This window comes from Lotus japonicus, chromosome 5, assembly GCF_012489685.1.
Source record: "Lotus japonicus ecotype B-129 chromosome 5, LjGifu_v1.2".
Classification (NCBI taxonomy): domain Eukaryota; kingdom Viridiplantae; phylum Streptophyta; class Magnoliopsida; order Fabales; family Fabaceae; genus Lotus; species Lotus japonicus.
This window is the reverse complement of record NC_080045.1, coordinates 66,881,280-66,901,613: the sequence shown is the minus strand read 5'-3', so window position 1 is coordinate 66,901,613 and position 20,334 is coordinate 66,881,280. Positions and strand designations below refer to the sequence as shown.

Genomic DNA, 20,334 nt, shown 5'->3' with positions numbered 1-20,334 from the left:
CAAGTACATTATGACACATCACATTCCATAGCACCACTTGTATATTATGTGATGTGAGCTTTAATATTAGCATCTTAATATTCAGTATTCCAAATTTCCAATGGTACAAGGTGCTCTATGAGCCAGAGTTAAAAACCTTGCAATTGCATTTCAGTTAAATTCTTTACTTCAGGAATGCTATCAAAAGGAATTCAGTGAAGTCTTTTTAACACATTTGTTTGTCTTTATTTCACTGTTTAACTAATAATGGCATCAGGTTCAATCATTGCTTGGTTTGTCTTCAGTGAAGTCTAAGTAGCTACTAGAGCCATTTGAGAAAGGCATATCACATCTAAAAACAATAGTTTTTTCATCCAAAAGGTCAAGTTGAATTTTTTGCCAAGTTTTCTTATTTTGAGCTCCACCAGAAAAACTAACTTCCCATTAGTAAAGTTAAAATTGTACTCAATAATGAATATAATTTTGAAAAAGTGTAAAAATCTGTTATACTAAGCATTTTATTTCTATGATATATAAGATGCTTTTAAGATATAATTAATGAAATTAAGCAGACATTTTTCAACCATAATTAGCATGCAATTCACAGACCATAGAAGGCTAGGTGATTTTTTTTTAACATGAATTAGAAGCTTTATAGCCAGTGTCTAACCCCAAAACTCGTGCAGAAGGCTAGCAGCAGCTAACCTGATTACAGTAATCATTCATTCGTCCTTGGACTCTTACTACTCCTAACTTTTGTTTCCTATTGTATTTTCCTCATTTTGGGATATATAGTTGGCAATGCCCTAAAAAACAGTGCATAGACCAAAGCCAAAGCCACAAGAGGAAAAAAATAAATCAATTTATCCTTGTACTATTCCTTCTTACCCACCACTTTTTCTTCGCTTTTTCAATTGAACTTTCTTCACTTCCAAGTTTATGCAAAATAAGCTTTGTTTCACGCAGTCTTCCACTATAATCCTTTTTCCAAGCTTCAAACATTTGTTTTAACCTTCTAAGCTCTTGGTCTGGGTCCAAACTTGCTTCAATCTGGCCAGATTTTACCTCAACCAAGAACTTCGCATCATCACCAAATACCTGACTCCTTTGCTCGAATTCTTCAGCCAACCTACTGATAACACTCAAACCAGCACTCATAGATCTCGTTCCATTGCTTTCTTGGCGCCTGTGATTACTTCCTACATCCCAGCTGTATTCCCTCTCATCACTTGCATTAACCGACGCATCTGAATTTCTTTCAGAATCATCCATAGCAAGACTCTTCTTAGCGATGGAGAGGCTAGATTGAAGGGATCTCATTTGCTTCTGCCATACTTCTTCCATGGATTTCATCTTCAATTCATATTCAGACCATCTGCTCTCGTACTGTTGAAGACGTTGGTGAAGGATGTCATTTTCCTCTTCTTTCTCTCTTAGGCCAGCTTCAGCCTTAAGTACCCTTCGTTGTAGTTCAGCTAAGAAAGACGACTTCACGAGGACCTCATCCGACTCGTTAGTCTGTTCGGGAGTTCATGATTGTGAGCATGACAAATATGATATTTTAAGCAGCAATCCATGACAAAAATCTTTTTGAAATATAGGCTCTGAATTAGAATAGAGAATACCTTCATGCCTCCGGATTTTAATAAACCTATGTCTCCAGAGAATCTTCTGACTAACCAACCACGAATAACTGCAAAACACAGGAAAAACAAATTGTGAAATTTTACCTATACCATTGAATAGACAGTTGCCTTTCATGACAACAAAATGCAGTATTTTACTTTCATAATTAAGATCTTTGCATATAAGAAACATAGCGTTCTTACATGATTGTATAACAACTGCAGCATCATTAGTAGTTTTCATTCCGTTTCTTGCAATTACTGTTTTCATCTGCTTCTGTATAATAATAGCAGCTCTATGTCTCTGAAGTAAAGCTGCATATCTCTTTCTACTTTTCTCTGCCCTAATAACTGCATGAATGGGTAAGAAAATGTTTCCAGTTCGGTTACACTTTTCAAGGAGTATGATAGGCCAAAAGCATTAGGGGGAGAAAAAGAAAGTACATGACTGAAGAGTAGTGATTCCTCTCCAAAGCTCCTTGCGGTAACATCGAGCTTTGTAACCCCTGAAGCAACTTTGCACACGTAAAATGCCATGGAGGGTACGATTTCTAGTATCTTCAAGCACACCAATCTGCAATCATGATCAATACAGCATAATGAAGACACAATACACAGGAAGTAAATAGGGTTGGGCTAGGTGATTAAACTATTTCAACAATAAAAAGATAATGCAAAAGCTATTGAACCCTTGCAGGGAGCAATTTGAAGACATGGACCAGTTTATCATGCAAAAGAGGAGGCAGAGGGATGCCAAAACAATTCTAGAATCCTTTCAATCCACAAATAGTAGATAAGTTTAAAGTTGGACTCTGATGATTGAACTATTGCAAGAGATTAAAGTTAGGTTGTAACATAAGTTCAGATTTTAGCAAGAAAATCACAAGAAAGTAGGAAAAAAAGAAAAAGGTAAATAATGCAAATATGAACTATTTCACTAAATCTAACCACGACGAGGCTGACGGAAAAAAAGTGATAAGATAGGGGAATAGAATAATGGATAATTATTATTGATACTGCAGAGATGAAGAATCTCTACTGGGAATAGTACAATACAGCAGGAGTTCGAGAGCCTGTTCTCTCCATACTACCAAACTTATAATTTCCTGGATGATCATCTAATAGGCTACATCTATTATTTATACAACTGCATAGTGCAGTTTCTATTTTGAATTCAAACTGACATACACACATAATAACTGCTAACTCCTAATAACTACAGACTGGTAACTGCCCCTATCCATCTGCCAAATTCGTATTTCCCCTCTCTCCTTGCTGTTTTGGCTGCTCAGCAGTCTCCATGGCCACAGTAGTGGCTGCGCCACCCCCCATGGTGGTTCCAGACCTGAAATTCTTTTTTTTCCGGCGATAAACTTGGATCAAAGGAGGTTTAATCTTATCAATACCCCCCCCCCCTTGAAGATTCACCTTGTCCTCAAGGTGAAAGTCTGGAAAGGCTTCATGAATGCGGGCCACCGATTCCCAACTATTCTCACAAGAAGGAAGATTCTGCCAGGAAATCAGAACCTCAACATTACCAGGAGAATCTTCACGAACATTGAGAACCGATTCGGGATAAACTTGCAACTCGTGATCTTCAGATAGCATGGGAGGCAAGGGCTGAGATTGAAACGAATCGCCAATGGCTTTCTTAAGAAGAGAGACATGGAACACCGGATGAATTCTGCTATGGGAAGGAAGGTCCAATTTATAAGCTACAGCTCCAACTTTGGCTAGCACTTGGAATGGCCCATAGAATCGTGGACTGAGTTTCTGATTAACTCGTTGAGCCAAAGATCGCCTTCTATAAGGCTGCAACTTCAAGAAGACCCAATCGCCAGCTTCAAATTCCACTTGTCTTCTGTGTTTGTTGGCATATGTACGCATGATATCCTGAGACTTAAGCAAGTTGTCTCGCAAATCTGCCAACAATTCGTCCCGGTCCTTAGAAAGTTTATTAACCTCATCTAACTTGGAAGGAATGGTCGAACCTTTGAAAAGAAGAGGAGGATCCTGCCCATACAAGGCTTGAAAAGGTGACATTTTGCTGGAAGCATTATAATTAGTATTAAACCAGAATTCAGCCCATGGAAGACAAGAAACCCATTTTTTGGGTTTGGAACCTGTAAGACAGCGCAAGTACACCTCCAAGCACCGGTTGACAACTTCGGTTTGGCCATCAGTTTGGGGATGATAAGCAGAACTAAATTTCAATTGAGTACCTGCTGCTCGGAAAAGTGCCTTCCAAAAATTGCTCAAGAAAAGGGGATCTCGATCAGATACAATGGAGGAAGGAAAACCATGGAGCCTGACAATTTCTTGAAGGAATACTGCAGCAACCTCAGTAGCTGTATAGGGATGACCCAAGGCCAAGAAATGTGCATATTTTGTAAGACGATCAACTACTACCAGAATGGTGTCTTTCCCCATGGATTTAGGTAAACCAGTGACAAAATCCATGGAAATATCTGTCCAAACTTGAGTAGGAACGGGTAAAGGTTGCAATAAGCCAGCCGGAGTTAAAGTATCACTTTTGTTCCTTTGGCAAACATCGCAAGCAGCCACATAGTTCTTGATGTCAGATTTCATGCCGTCCCAATAAACCAAGTTGGCCACCCTTTTGTATGTTCTGAAGATTCCGGAATGCCCTCCCATCAATGAAGAATGAAACTCTTTCAAGATGACTGGTATACGGGAGGAAGTCTTTGATAAAACCAATCTACCTTTAAAGAATAGTTTCTGATCACGCAAGACATATCCGGAATGAGAAGTAGGGTCCAGAATCAAGTCTTGTATAATTTTCTGCAACTTGTCATCTTTATTGACTTCTTCCACCCATTCTTCAAAATCATGAATTTGTAAGATAGAAATGGCGCAATAAGAACTCCGCCGGGATAAGGCATCAGCAGCAGAATTGTCTTTACCCGGTTTGTACTGAATATCAAAGTCAAACCCAGCCAACTTAGAAACCCACTTGAATTGTTCTTCACCCAACATGCGTTGATCTGCCAAAAACTTCAAACTTTTCTGATCAGTTCGGATTATAAAATGATGACCCAACAAGTAATGGCGCCATTTCTGGACAACTTTGACAACCGCCATCAGTTCGCGATCATAGACTGATTTCCTTTGATTCCGATCAGATAAAGTTGTACTCCAAAAAGCCAAAGGGTGACCTTCCTGCAATAAAACAGCACCCAAACCTGTACCTGAAGCGTCAGTCTCTAAAACAAAAGGCTTGGTAAAATCAGGAACAGCCAGCATAGGAAGAGTAGTCATGGCATTCTTTAATTGTTCAAAAGCAGCATGAGCATCAGAACTCCATTGAAAGGCATCTTTCTTCAATAAATTAGTCAAAGGTTTCGCAATCTTCCCATAATTCTGTACAAAACGGCGGTAATAACCTGTTAGCCCAAGAAAACCCCTTAAACTTTTGATGTCCTTGGGAGTAGGCCACAACCACATAGCCTCTAATTTCTTTGGATCAGCAGAAACTCCACCTGCAGAAATGATGTGACCCAAATACTCCAAAGTCTCTTGGCCAAAAGTGCATTTCTTCCCATTGACTTTCAAATCATGTTGTTGTAATAGAGATAAAACAGTGTGCAAATGTTGGATATGATCTTCCATGGAGAGGCTATATATCAAAATATCATCGAAGAAAACTAATACAAACTTGCGGAGAAGGGGCCTCAAAACTTCATTCATTAAAGATTGGAAAGAAGAGGGTGCATTAGTGAGACCAAAAGGAAGTACCAGAAATTCGTAATGACCTTCATGAGTTCTGAATGCAGTTTTTTCAATGTCACCTTCCTTCATTCTGATTTGGTGATAACCGGAACGCAAATCCAGCTTTGAAAAGATCCGTGCCCCTCCTATTTCATCCAACAATTCATCAATGACTGGAATTGGAAATTTGTCTGGCACGGTGATCTTGTTTAAGGCCCGGTAATCAACACAAAACCGCCAACTACCATCTTTCTTTCGAACCAGAATTATGGGGCTGGAGAAGGGACTTGTAGATGGACGAATAATGCCGGCATCTAACATTTCAGCAACCAATTTCTCAATTTCGTTTTTCTGGTAATGAGGATATCTATAAGGTCTTAAGTTAGGAATTTGCGCCCCTTCCTTGAGATGAATCGCATGATCTTGCCGACGGTGAGGTGGTAATCCTTCCGGCGGTTCAAATATGGAAGGAAATTGGTGGAGAATGGAAACTAAATCTGGTGGAACATTAGCCCTCCAATCTGTTTCCGCTCGAATTTGTTGAAAATCAATGAGAAATCCCTCACCATGTTGCAAAGCCTTGAGTAAGGAATTTAAAGAAGCATCCTTCTTGCATAATTCAGGATCCCCTTGGAGTGATAACTTCTGGCCATTCATAGTAAACCGCAAAGTCAACTGTTCAAAGTTAGCTCTAATGTCACCAAGACTTGCTAACCATTCTAGGCCCAATACAATGTCCACTCTGCCAAGGCCAAACAAATAAAATTGCTGATTGACCGGCACATTGTGTAACAGCAAAGACACGTCCTTACAAACACCCTTGCATGGTATCTTATGACCATCCCCTACTTCAACTACATAAGATGGAGTATCCTCAACCTTCAAGTGCAATTCCTGTACTAACGCCTTGGAAATGAAATTATGAGTTGCTCCACAATCAACTAACACCACAACTTTGTGATCTTCAATAGTTCCCCAAACCTTGAAAGACCTTCTGGAAGTGAATCCAACAATACTATTCAGGGATAAATGTGGGACAGGTTCCGTTTCGGGGTGACAATCTGGATCATCTTCTGGTTCAGAATCGCCAGTCTCTTCCATCAGCATAACTCGAAATTGTTTGTTCTTGCACACATGGTTAGGCCCAAATTTTTCATCACAGCGAAAACATTCTCCTTTCCGGATCTTCTCCTGGTAATCAGCATCAGAAAGTCTACGGTAATTACCCGGTCGATTTCTTTGAAATGGTTTATCCACTGAGACACTACCAGAATAAGATGAAGATGGTGTGTAACTTTTGCCTCCACTCTTCTGTGTAGTATCAACTGTGACAGTTCGAGAAATGGATGGAGACTTATAAGAATTACTGAACCTTGAACCAGAAGTGGAATTTGGATGAACCTTACTAACTGCAAGATTTTTCTGCTCAATCATTAAAACCTTTTGGACCATGATGGATAAGGTTGTTGGTTCATAAAGTTTAATTTCTGCACCTATGTCCTCCTTCAAACCATTCACAAAGATATCCATTAAGTGTGTTTCATCAATGTCTTTCAACATGCCGGCAAATTTCTCAAATTGTTCCACAAATTCCGCCACCGAATCTTCTTGCTTAAGGGCTAGTAAAGCAGCAAAGGGATTGAGAGTACTTGAAACTTGGAACCTCTTCAGAATTGCCAACTTAAAAGTGTCCCAGTCTGCGTGAGGATGACAACCTTCCCACCATTGAAACCATGATAGAGCTTTTCCATCCAGTGCCACCAGAACCGCCTGCAATCTCCCCTCCTCTGGAACTCCACGAATTTGGAAGAACCTTTCCAACTTATGAACCCAACCATAGGCATCAGCAACACCATCAAAAACTGGAACCTCCAACTTCCGCCAACGTGCAGAAGTGTTATCACAGTTAGACTCTTTTTCCTGTCCTGGGCGCTTAATGCTCTGTTCATGATTGTCTCTTTGAGAGCCAAGGTCGTCCCGATGCATGAACGTCTTCATCATGTTTTCCAAACGTTGAATTCGTTGATCAGTTTGTTGACGGTCAATCTGTGCTTGTTGACGATCAGCCTGTGCTTGTTGACGATCAATCTGCAACATTTCCATAATTTCTTGCATCCGCTCCATTGGATCTTGACTGGCTTCAGAACGAGTTTTTCCCATTTATAAAGTGAACCACTTAAGTACCACAGCACCTGGATGGTGCTCTGATACCAAAATGATAAGATAGGGGAATAGAATAATGGATAATTATTATTGATACTGCAGAGATGAAGAATCTCTACTGGGAATAGTACAATACAGCAGGAGTTCGAGAGCCTGTTCTCTCCATACTACCAAACTTATAATTTCCTGGATGATCATCTAATAGGCTACATCTATTATTTATACAACTGCATAGTGCAGTTTCTATTTTGAATTCAAACTGACATACACACATAATAACTGCTAACTCCTAATAACTACAGACTGGTAACTGCCCCTATCCATCTGCCAAATTCATATTTCCCCTCTCTCCTTGCTGTTTTGGCTGCTCAGCAGTCTCCATGGCCACAGTAGTGGCTGCGCCACCCCCCATGGTGGTTCCAGACCTGAAATTCTTTTTTTTCCGGCGATAAACTTGGATCAAAGGAGGTTTAATCTTATCAAAAAGACACTGAAATTTCATTATAGTATCTTGATAAAGGAACCAACATGTTCAAATAAAACTTGAAACTTTAATACATGCAATCATTATTCAGCGAAGCCCAAAATTCCACATCTTACTGAGTAAAAACCACAACAAATAATATAAATATTACTGACCAATGATTAAAATAAAAGTAGATGGATAACCAGAGATTTTAGATCTAAAATAATTGATTTCATTTACTCCTTTTTAAGTTGATGATAAAAAAAAAGCCATGAAAACTGTTGGGGCCACGAAATTAATATAACTGATTTTACCACCACCACAGCAATTCAAATGGAAAGAAATAATATGTTTAATACTCATAGAGAATTCTAGTTTACCTGTCCTGTTCGGAAGAATAATTTTGTGAAGCCAACTTGAAACATCTCAGGCAAAATGTTAAACTGATGAAGAATAGCAACGGAAACACTAAGTGGATCCTGCGATGCGACATTTTCAAGGAGAAGAAACCCATATCTGTTACCACTCCCAAGACAATAAGAAAAAGGTTAGAAACGTGCAAACAACACCATGCTGGTTTGGGGGTAGGTGGGACAGAGGGGAATTGAAAATATATAAATCACCAAAGTTTCTTTCTCAGTTGGTTACATACCTTCTGGCAAACTTTTGATGAGACATTCTAGTTGGAAAGCCTGATCTTGATATTCGAACCACTTCGAGGACCCCGCAACATCTCAACTGCTGCAGTACAAGGCCTTGTTCATATGATCCAGGTGATTGGAGGTTATTGGGCTTAATGCACCTAATAAAATGTGGAGTGGTACTCTCTAAACGTTGCATAAGTTGAAACAATTGTCCCTGGGTAACAAACAGAAATAACTTGTAAAGAGAATTGAAGCAAGATAAATATTTCAAGTCCTAACCTAAAGAAGAAGAAAAAAAATGAACATTTAAGGTGCATGTGGCAGGAGTGTACGGGAATGAAGTGGCTGGGGGAAGGAGAGAGTGCAATAAAAAATGAATGGACAGCTGGGAGAACAAAAACATTAAGACGAATTTGGTTCCATTCCCATTTTTTCATTCCTTTTTTTACTTTTAATTACAAAAATACGACATTAATTTACTTTGTTCTGTTTTTTTAAATTTGGCATAGGAGAAGATTCTAATTAAGGTTGTAGACCTTAGCTGTTTGAGTGTCATGTAATTTCATGATAGGTTTAGGAGAAAATTATAATTAAGGCTGTGTACCTTGAATTTCATAGCAACACTAAGCTTTTGGGAATCTGCCCCACCTGACTTGTGTAAGGGACCAACTACAGGCTTCTCAGATTGAGTAAGCATGTGAGATGCAAACACCTGAGGAAGATGACTCTTGCTTGAGGATAGCAGTTGGATGGAATCTAAGTGCAGTAGGTCCCTGTTCTTCTCCAGGAATCCGGTTGTATCATAAGTGACCTAAAGGGAACAGGAAAAAATGTAACTATAAACAGTCAGATAGGATGATCAAACTAAAATCAATAAAAAGTATCTAATCCTTTACTTTAAGAAAAACAATAGTATTTGGGAGTTCAAAAATATTAACCATGAAAGTACAATCAAAACCAAAACCATGGTTGGTAAATTTCAAAAAAAAAAAAAAAAACCAGGCTTGGTAGGTAAGTAATGATGAAAAAAAGAAAGATTCTGGTTAGTAGATTAACTAATAAGAATTCAATATAGTGGAATGTAGGGCTTTAATAGTTGTATCACAATGTAAAGCTCAAACGGAAATGTCAAATTGAATACCATAATAATGTAAATCGTAGAACTGTTCATGTGCCAGACAGAAAGAATATAACGTTGTATAAACATAACCAAATTTATACCTCCCCTGCATAATGAGACACAGTAAAGGCTTTTTCTCGTTCTCCTTTGAAGCATGAATTAGAGTTCAAATGCTGCTTAAGCTTGTCAGCAAATGTTAAATCCGTGCCATTTGGGAAAGTTGACTCTTCATCTAACAGAGATAGTAGCCCAAGCGGTTTCTGCACATATATAAGAAGCAAAGTCTAAGAAAACAGCATTTCTAATTTCTGATCAGACATGACATTTTTCCACAGCAAAGAATAGATATGTATTAGCCACAACAAGATTCCTTCTTTTACTACTTGCCATAATATCGGTACCTTGAGCCAGGGAAAAAGGAAATACTATTATTGTCAACATCACAAATTATCCACGTAGTAATATAGGTTAAATTAATAACCAGATTTGGATCAACGTAGTACAGGACACTAAGACAAAATCACATCCCAAAGTATTTAGTTCAACAGCAGAAAGAAACAACAAAAGGAAAGGATATAGCAAGCTATATAGCAAGTTTAGAATGTATATGTTGAGAAGTCCCACACTGACTAGAGATACGACCAAGATAGCCCTTATATATGGGAAGACAATCCTCACCTCTAAGCTAGCTTTGGGGGTAGAATTAGGTCTCCTAAGTTCTAAGATGGTATCAGAGTTTATCCTAGATCGTTTATTGGAGACCACCCATATATGGGCCACCCACAGATGTTCATACATGCAAATCCCACGCTCCATATGTTCGGCCCTGGGCGTGTCGAGAAGTCTCACATTGACTAGATATGTGGCCAAGATAGTCCTTATGAAAGGGAGAGAAATTGTCGCCTCTAAGCTAGCTTTTGGGGTAGAGTTAGGTCTAACCCAAATTCTAATAGTATACAAAATAATCTAAGCTTTTTTATATCTTATTAGTTATGCGAAAGTGAGTGATGGTATCACACGTAATGTTTGACATGGCATTCAGACAATGTATGATGAATGATTGTGAACCCCAATATCCTAATATTCAATCAGACCACAGAATCTATGCTTTCTAATACCAATAAACCCAAAAATAGTCCATATGAAAGGGCGTGTCGAGAAGTCTCACATTGACTAGATATGTGGCCAAGATAGTCCTTATGAAAGGGAGAGCAATCGTCGCCTCTAAGCTAGCTTTTGGGGTAGAGTTAGGTCTAACCCAAATTCTAATAGTATACAAAATAATCTAAGCTTTTTTATATCTTATTAGTTATGCGAAAGTGAGTGATGGTATCACACGTAATGTTTGACATGGCATTCAGACAATGTATGATGAATGATTGTGAACCCCAATATCCTAATATTCAATCAGACCAAAGAATCTATGCTTTCTAATACCAATAAACCCAAAAATATAAAAAATGTGTTCTTTAGGAAATTCCAAAAGCTCTGTTTCTTCTAAAATACCGGCAAATATGAAAACATCACATTACATTACATATGTAAGTGCTACGTATAGCCCACTGAAGATGCAGATCAGCTAACTTTTTTCCCACTGCCTTTGCCTCCATATTCAAACCATAAATACCCTAAACATTAAACAGTAAAGGGGGCAAGGAAGATCCTTACCTTTTCAAAAAGATTAAGGCAGTCTTGGTTGTCTTCAAATTCAACTTTAGCCCAATCAATGCCATCTTGGATATATTCCTGAAACAAAATTATGAAACATTCAAAAGCATTAGGTGATGTTTAGCTTTCAGAGGTAAGCATACCTTCTTCTATTCTAAATTTCCTACAAAGGGGTTCAATACGTTCAGTTTTTGAAAGAAGTGCAGTAGATGGTCAACTTATATAAGAATTTGTTTGACTAGAGATCAATGATTTCAGGAAGTTGGGTTATGTGAAACTGAATATAGGAGGGCATTTTCTGACATGGGCACGTTGAACTGTTGAAGAACCAGGGGAAGACCGGTATCCATATATTCTCTACCAACATAATTGCAAGATAGTAGCAGCCTAGTAGGTGACAGTGTGAAGGTTTGTTGATCACAGCTAGGTTAAATAGATGAACAGTACTCAGTGTTAACTCCTAAATTGGAAAAACAAAAACTTATTTAGGAAAGTCTAAGGTAAGATGCCAACTAATAGAAGTCTCATCCAACTTCTAGTTACATCTTACCTTAGCTTACATCCAACTTCTATCAGCAAAAAAGTTGTCAATAACAAGATCAAAATCAGCAGACAACCATGACGAGAAAGGAATCCACAATGAAAATATTGTCGGTGTATGTTTCAAAATTTTAATAAGACTTGTAGAAATAGACGAAACAAGAAGGTACTGATTAAACAATATTATAGGCCCCGTTAACATCATCCATTGTTCTTTTGTTTAAGTAGTCAGTTTCTATTTGGAACGTACCTCCTGTTCTAACTTGAATAAATGACGATTAAAATGTTGCTGTAATCTCTCATTTGCATAATTTATGCAGAACTGCTCAAAACTGTTCCTCTGCATGTATTAAATGTAGAGTTTAACACAAAATAGTTCACAATCTGAGCAGAGATAATCATAAAGAAAAATGAGAGCTGTGGTTTAATATAGCAATATAGCATACATTGAATGACTCAAAACCATAAATATCTAGAATACTGATAGATCTGCCAGTGCGTCTTTTGCCAACTGCAAGTGACTTGTTTATTTGCTCAACCAGCCAATCAAACAGACATGCATATATTGATTTCGCCAAAGCATCTCTTGCATCCATAGCCTACGCAATAAGCAAGGTAACATTTAAGAAAAGTCTAATGCATTGGTATGGATGTATGCAGGTATCGTTCATATTTAAATACTGAATGGGATTTCTTTGAAGGAAATTGAATGAGGCAATGTAATCACCAGTCAATTGTTTTGTTTATTTCCATTACCCTCTAATCATAAATTATACAAACTGGCATATGCTGATTGAGGAATGCAATACATGTTCATATCAATGATATCTTTCCTCCGGGGAAGTTGCACTTTTCCATCCATATTCCATAGCTATAGAAAAAGGTGATTGCATAAAAGTAGTCATTTTACCTGAGAAAGCGTCAACTTCTGGACAATAATGTCATTACCAACTTTCATTTTACGAGTTGTTAAAGTCAACTTAAGATCTTCAATGTCACAGCCAATCAACTTGGCAGCGCTGAACAGCCCTTTAAAAAGAGGGAACAAATTCACCTTTAATATTTAATTAAGATAAGATAATAACTTACAACGCAGGAAAGAATCTAAAATGTGCTCAAAAAAATAAACATATGCACCAGAAATTACATATATAAAGGCCACCATATTTGAAGTTATCAAAAAATTCCAAACATGTTGAATTACATAGTCTAAAACAGTAAGTGCAGAAAATTAATCAATCATTATATCAAAGAAAAAGTAATGAGAAAGCTTTCAAACTTCAACTTTATTAATCAAAACATGAACTCATATGACATCTTCCTCTCTCTTCTCAAATAACCAGGAATTTTTTTTGAAGATCTAAAAAAAATCTATTAGGATATGCTTAGTGAAGCCAACCAAATTTCAAAGACATCCCAAACCCACAGTCTAGCACCAAACAAAAGCTTTCCTATAACAAGGAAGTTTCACGCAAAAGATCTATGCTGTAGATTCCAACAATAAAGATTCTGGAATATTCTTACCCTCATCCTCAACAGCTTGAACATGATTTTCATTATCGATCACAGTAAATGATATGTTTCCTAACCATAATACTGCAGCAAGCATTGCAAATACGTTATCCTGGTCTCCTTTGCTAATATGGACAACATCCAGAGCTTCCTAGAAATTGGCAACAGTATGAAAAAGTTCATATGTATGTCTAGCTATTATTTCAAAGTTCAAACCCAAAACATCACTAGAAGCAGAAATGGAAAATACACACACACAATGTAATATAAAAATATATGGACGCAGACCAACATTATGTAATAGTGAAGAAAAGTACTGTATACCATGACTGCGTGAAATTCTTCTGCATCATCAACCCCGGTAATTGAATAACAACTGCTTTGCCTCAAATATTTATAGTCTTGGGCACTTTGCAGATTTAGCTTCTCTGAGTCATAAAATCATATATCAAATAAACAATGAAACAGAGAAGGCAGATAAACAAAAAAAATTCAGTGGAATAGTATTACATAGGGGAACACTCATATAAAAATCTTATGTCTTCAATGAAATCAAATCATATGCATATGAGATTGTGTTGCAACTTCTAAGTATTATAGTCGGTTCATTGCCGTCTTGAATAATAAGAGATCAAAGTTCAATGTCCTGGGACCTGACTAAAAATATTAGCAGAAATAGAAGGTAAAAATATCCAATTACCCCTTAGTGATGGTGGTGCTCCAGCGCATAGCTGATAAAATATATGATATGATCTTTCCCCTTCATTGCATTGGACAACTCTAGACTGTTCAGGTACCAAGTAAAATTGGTATCAGTTGACATACTATGAGAACAAATTGGAATATAAAATTTGCTAAGAAGAATGAATTACCTTTTCCAACAAAACTGTTTATGGTGTGGTCATGCCAGGAGAATCACATAGATTCAAAACATAGATGCAAACATAATTAGTTGGAAACTTATAGTGGAAGCATAGACACTAGGTTTGCATTTTGAACCACAATTCAGTAGTAAACTTACATGTTTGAATATTAGCACCAGATATTTTTCCAGTTTCGCTGAAGTGAATCTCAATGAGCTTTCCCTGTAATATTCAATCAAATTATAAGAGATTTCAGCATCAATTGAGAACATGATCTAAACCCAGGAATGGGTCAACTAAAAGAACCAATATGATATACATGGGAAATCTTACAAAACGACTTGAGTTGTCATTTCTCAGTGTTTTTCCATTACCAAAGGCTTCTAGTATTGGATTAGTCTTTAATATCTCATACTCTATTCCACTTCCACCACCAAGGGCAGCCAAGTACTGCATTGCTATTTTTGCTGTCTCAGTCTTCCCTGCTCCACTCTCTCCACTGAATATGTAGATTATAACAATTATTATGGATCCCAGTTCAAACGCATTAAGGGACACAAAATATTAAGGAAAATCAAGTTGAGATTGATATTCATGACGAAAACAGAGAGCAACATAAAGAAGCTGTTATGTCATCAACCTTCAAATGAGTGGAACACAAGAAGCTCATCCCTGAATTTTAGAAAATCAACAGAAAAACCCCCACTAAGAATATTTCCATTTTAGGGAACAGGAAAATTTAACCACTCATGTGCATAGCCATACATTGAACACTGTTAACCGGTTGAGTGGATAATCATTCCTAAATTGAAAATACTTTTACCAATAGTTCCTTTTTTCCCCATACATTTTTTGGCCTAACCCCTCATTTGATCCAAAAAATTGCAAATGAACAATCTGAGTTTCTGAGTATCTCTCATACAATGAAAATATTAAGGTCTCCTAAATGACATTTAAACAAGAATAAATCCAATAAGCATGGCAAATTTCAGTTCACAATCTTGAGTGAAACTTGACCCCACCTGGGAAGCAAGGACATCAGACCACTCATTAAACTTGAGAATAAAATTTAAGACCAGTATTCAAGCAATACTTGCACAAGTTGCAAATGGAATAAAACTTATAGATTGAAGCATCTTGTAAAAAAGGAAACAAGGAAACACCCAGTAACAAATTTCTCAGAAAAAGAATTCATAAAAAAATACTGACCTTATAATTATTGATTGATTAACTTCATCTGGAAACAAAGCATGAATTACAGTAATAAGTCATAGCTTAAAAACAAGTGGAAGTGGACATAACTTAAAAAAAATCATCATACATGTAAATATAAGAAAGGAAAAAGTTACCCCGTATCATTTCTCTGATGGCAGTGTCTGTAATTGCATATACATGAGGGCTTTCAACTGCTTTACGCTTGTAGGCTTCAATATAGTCATTACCATACAGAGGAATTTTCTTAAAGGGATTTATGGCAACCAAAACAGGCCCTGCTTTCGTCTGAATTGCATGCAGTTGTGTGCATTAAGATGTTATGATTAGGAAACAAAATTGATGAGAAGGACTGCAGATATATAAAGACTTACATAGATCATATTTTGATTGTATCTACATTGCAGGTTGTATAAAACTGATGGTTCATTTAAATAACTAAGTTGCATGAGGTCATCAACTCCATCAAGAATATCAGGATTTGCTGGTACCAAGTTTTCATCTTTGACCTTTAAAACCTACAATTAAGAGAGAAAAGAGTACAGTTAATCAGACCAAAAGAAAAAGAATAACACACCAATTTTGAAAAATATGTCAACTCATCTTACTTTCCCATCAGGCAGTGAAATGACAGATTCTGTTCCCGAAGTGGTTATTATCTTCACCAGCGCCCAATCCCCATTAGAGAGTTGAAGCCAAGACTGAAGCTTCTGAAACAGTGAATATCAAATTTTAAATCATCTATTATCTATTAATGATGATTGATGAGAACTCAAACAAACTCACAAAACAAAAGTATGGATCTGCTTTAATCGTAATTATCTTCTTTTGAAAAAAAATTGTTCATCTTATCTAAACAATGGAGAATGCATCCCTTTCCCAGTACAATCCATTCACACACAACACACACACACACAAACATCCATTAAATAAAGATAGAGAGAATGAGAGGAGAAAGCTGTAGATGCTTTTGTTTGACAAAAAAATAAAGTAAACAACAAGCAACAGTGGATGCTAGCCCAGCCAATCTCAAATTTTACTAATATCTCTCTTCCCCAAGACACTCCCAGCTGATGCAAGATAAAAGGAATTGAGTCCATGCAAGCAGAAATCCCAAAGAGATGAATAATAACCTTCATTCAATTTTCAAGCCACTACATATGGATGTTCTGTTAAAACAAAGCTAAACCAAAGAGATGGAAAAAGATGGATATGATCAAGAGCCCCATTGTTCACAGTAAGTCAGATGTTCCTATAGTGCTGCTAGCCCAGGCCCCAGCCAATTACAAGTTTGCAATACCAATAACTTTGGAAGCACACATCATAGCAGTCATCCAGATGAATAATAACAAAATTGCGTTAACTTCTTGAACATTCTTCCAGGAAAAACAAGTAATTCATTCAGATGAATAATTACATCACAGGCATAACAAACTGATTTCAAAACCAAGCAGCAAAGTAAAACTGCAATCTGAAACCAAAGTTACCTTCTTTGAAGCATAAGGAGTTGTATCACTCCATCTGCTATCCCTAGAGGACGTTGAACTTGATGGGAGTGGCTTTGAAACAGATACCAACTCTTCATCAGCATTCACTAGCCTGTCTTCGAATGATCTGTCACTCCCCCCGTATGGCGATTCATCGTCAAAAAGATTCATGTCACCAGCACGGTTGTGAACTCCCTTAGAAACCTCCCCTACCGATGCACCATTTTCGGAACCATTCGATGCAATCAGATCAGTGCTCCTCAATCTATGGTTTCCATGTTTTCCCCCAACACCAGTGTTTGGATTATTACTAAGCTTGAACTCGGAAGGCAAAGATTTAATGGAGTGGAAGGCAGGTGGGACATTGGATGTCCGAGACATCTCCCCTTAAAAGAGTTCTGCCACAACAACAACCAAGAGAGGGTCACCAGTTGCTATGAGAAAAAGTGATGCTTCTCAAAAGTTAACTTTTGAAACAAATAATAAGGCATTGAAACTTTAAACAAGGCCCCAATAAATGGCTTAATCAGGATAACGTAATGGAGGGGACCATAGCTCAAGACACAAGTTCTAATCTGTAGTCTCTAGACTAGTGCCCCAAGCTTAAAGTGGCAATTGACATTTGAACCTGAATCCAAGCTGTAAAATTCAAAATCATGAACCTAACAGTGACAAACACACCCCACTCAGCCTAATCTAACAAGGACCCATACAACAACACATCACATCTCTTTTCAGTTAGTGGATTATGGAACCCAAATAAATAAAATAAAAATAAATAAAAACTTTCCCGATCTATCTTCAAACATTTATCCACAAACAGATCTTTCATTCCACTCCAACATCAATTTCCGAGGAAATAATCATAAAAACCTTAAACTGGTGAAAATTTGAAATTCGTCTAACCCTCCAGGAAACTGAAGATAAGTAAAGTTAAAACTGCTAAATTAGAAATTAAAATTCTCAATTCCAGAAAAAGCAAAGCTCGTTGCCTTCAAATTCTCGTCGTATATCATGCCTCAGCAAGTAGAGCTACTGCTACAGAAAGCTCAGAAAACAAACAAGCGAAACTGGAAAGCAAGTATGAGTGAACAGAACAAAATCAACGCGCCGATCGATGCACTAACCTGAGAAAGAGAAGCAGAAGATGATGATGAATGATTAAGCGAAGATCTCGCGAAATTGGAAAATGAGTGAGTCTTCACAACTGAGAACACAGGAGAAGAAGAAGAAGAAGAAGAAGAAATTGACAATGGTGAAGAACGTGAGTCTGACAGAGAGAAAGGGAGAAGAAGATGAATGAATGAATGAATGAAGCAGCTTTTTTCTGCTTTGTTGAATGAAACACAACACAATAATAGCAGAAAAAGATTAAAGAAAAAAAGAGAGGGAGTTTTTATTTATTTGTTTGGACTATAATAATAAACTGTTGGTGACCATTTCAATTCAAATCAAGTGTTGTTGTTGTTGTCTGGTTCTTACAGATAATTTAAATTTCAAATTGAAATTTTATGTATGGTTTGTAATGTAATGTGGTGGTGTGCGTTTTTCTTTGCCAACCGATTTTGAAAAGAGAAAATTCAGCCACAACACAACATTTGGTGCCAAGTGACCAAGTGTGTTTGTGTCTCATCAGTTGACGAAACTGCCCCTGTGTCTTGTGACGGCTTTAAGTTGATTAGCGGCATGTGTGGTTCAATGTGGACTGCTTTAAAGTCACTTATGATTAGAAAGTTAGTATGAGTTTTAAGTTTTAACTTGTGAGTGAGTAAATGTGCTTTGAATTATGTGCAAACTATGAAAGCATGTGGGTTGATTCAACTAAGAAGATGGACTCAATGTATTGATAGTGTCTTGCTTAAAGGCAGCATCGCGCATCATCGGACTCAATTGAGCCTTATAATTGTCATATTGTCTTATGAGTGAGACACTTCCTTGTCATGCAAACGGACGGATGTTTGAGTTAGGGTGGAGTGAAGTCTAAGATGAAAATGAGAGATGAAGCCATGGAAAATAGCAAAAGTCATAGCAGCGACTTCTTCGTTCTCCTGAGTCCTCGTGGAAGTGAGGAACGTTTTACCGATCATCACAGACAGCACCACCCGACATGCATTAAATAAATAAATAATTGGTGTACGGTTGTTTCTCTAAGTGGTTTTTCAACTGTAAATAGGAAAGTATGATATTTTGTTAGTGTTAAGTTTAACGTGAATCGACATTAAATGTAATATAAACAAAATAGGTATTAATTTAATGCAATGTGAACGGAATCTCAACTCATTTGTAAAAGTTTCGTTCTTGAAATGCATATAAAAAGTCATACTTATGAACGCAAATGGATATGCAAACACTAAATTTTTTTCCTCCTTCGGATAACACCAAACAAACAAAACTACCTAACGATAAATGAGTTCCTTAAAAGGAGGTTTGGAAGCTCCATGTGAGGACACTCAACCATAACACACATGAGTTGGTCATGGTAGCTCCTCGCCTAATATGATAAAAACTTGAGGAGAGGATATATCTTATGTGATTTGACCAAAATACCCCTCATTTTGTAATTGACAATAATTATAAAAATATTAATAATACACAATGATAAATGAGTTCCTTAAAAGAAGGATTGGAAGCTCCACGTGAGGACACTCAACCATAACACACATGAGTTGGTCATGGTAGCTCCTCGCCTAATATGATAAAAACTTGAGGAGAGGATATATCTTATGTGATTTGACCAAAATACCCCTCATTTTGTAATTGACAATAATTATAAAAATATTAATAATACACAATGATAAATAATTTTAATAATATGTCTAAATTTATTTTAAACTAATGATAATTATATTTCATTTTCTATTAATAATATGTTATTTTACAAACAACCATTTTTCTTTCTTCTCACTTCACTTTATCATTAACAAAAAAATTATATCATTTTCTACTCTATTTTCTTTCTTTTCATTTTATTTTCTCGTATTAGTCTTCTACGTACCAAACACACTATTAAGATGTGATTCCATTACATGTTTTGGTTGGTGCTAAATCAACACATTTTCATGTTGCTATCAATTAAAAATAAAGTAATAGATCACCGATGTCTTGTAGAAAAAGTTATACAATAATATGTCAACTGTCTTATGACATTGCCAGAAAAAAAATATTAAACTCTTCACTCCAACTAGAAAATATCATTTCTTTTTTTTCAAATTACGACTTCATCAATGTTTTTAAATACCAATTTTTATGACAATTAATAATCATCATCTTGTTTATTACTTAAAATTTGAGGCAACACCTACTAATTAAAAATAACAGCGATTAAG

The 20,334-nt window shown here is 36.8% G+C and overlaps 1 protein-coding gene across 2 annotated transcripts; it reads right to left on the bottom strand.

Annotated features, from left to right (window-relative positions):
• Positions 1-585: 585 nt before the first annotated feature.
• LOC130717812 (myosin-1-like) lies at positions 586-18,440 on the bottom strand. Of its 2 annotated transcripts, XM_057568180.1 has the most exons (24): positions 18,136-18,428; positions 17,009-17,406; positions 16,130-16,231; positions 15,896-16,039; positions 15,659-15,809; positions 15,519-15,546; positions 14,643-14,808; positions 14,468-14,531; positions 14,319-14,332; positions 14,147-14,231; positions 13,771-13,874; positions 13,459-13,597; positions 12,845-12,963; positions 12,381-12,533; positions 12,185-12,274; positions 11,395-11,472; positions 9,828-9,986; positions 9,211-9,417; positions 8,615-8,820; positions 8,343-8,478; positions 2,049-2,178; positions 1,809-1,955; positions 1,605-1,672; positions 586-1,497 (listed from the first exon to the last, which is right to left on the bottom strand). In XM_057568180.1, the coding sequence occupies exons 2-24, from the start codon at positions 17,387-17,389 to the stop codon at positions 838-840; spliced, it is 3,531 nt and encodes a 1,176-aa protein (XP_057424163.1). In that variant the 5' UTR covers positions 17,390-17,406; positions 18,136-18,428; the 3' UTR covers positions 586-837. The 2 variants fall into 2 exon arrangements, with proteins under 2 accessions (XP_057424163.1, XP_057424164.1); XM_057568181.1 differs by lacking the exons at positions 586-1,497; positions 1,605-1,672; positions 1,809-1,955; positions 2,049-2,178 and adding an exon at positions 7,566-7,929 and having other exon boundaries at positions 18,136-18,440.
• Positions 18,441-20,334: the final 1,894 nt, after the last annotated feature.

Bases quoted from the DNA above. Each gene is read 5' to 3' on its own strand.
- LOC130717812 (XM_057568180.1), bottom strand. From the start codon at position 17,389: ATGTCTCGGACATCCAATGTCCCACCTGCCTTCCACTCCATTAAATCT. The intron at 14,809-15,518 runs GTCAGTATTTTT...CTACATATTCAG, and splicing joins AATCAATCAATAATTATAAG to TGGAGAGAGTGGAGCAGGGA. The intron at 14,532-14,642 runs GTAAGATTTCCC...TGAATATTACAG, and splicing joins ATGACAACTCAAGTCGTTTT to GGAAAGCTCATTGAGATTCA.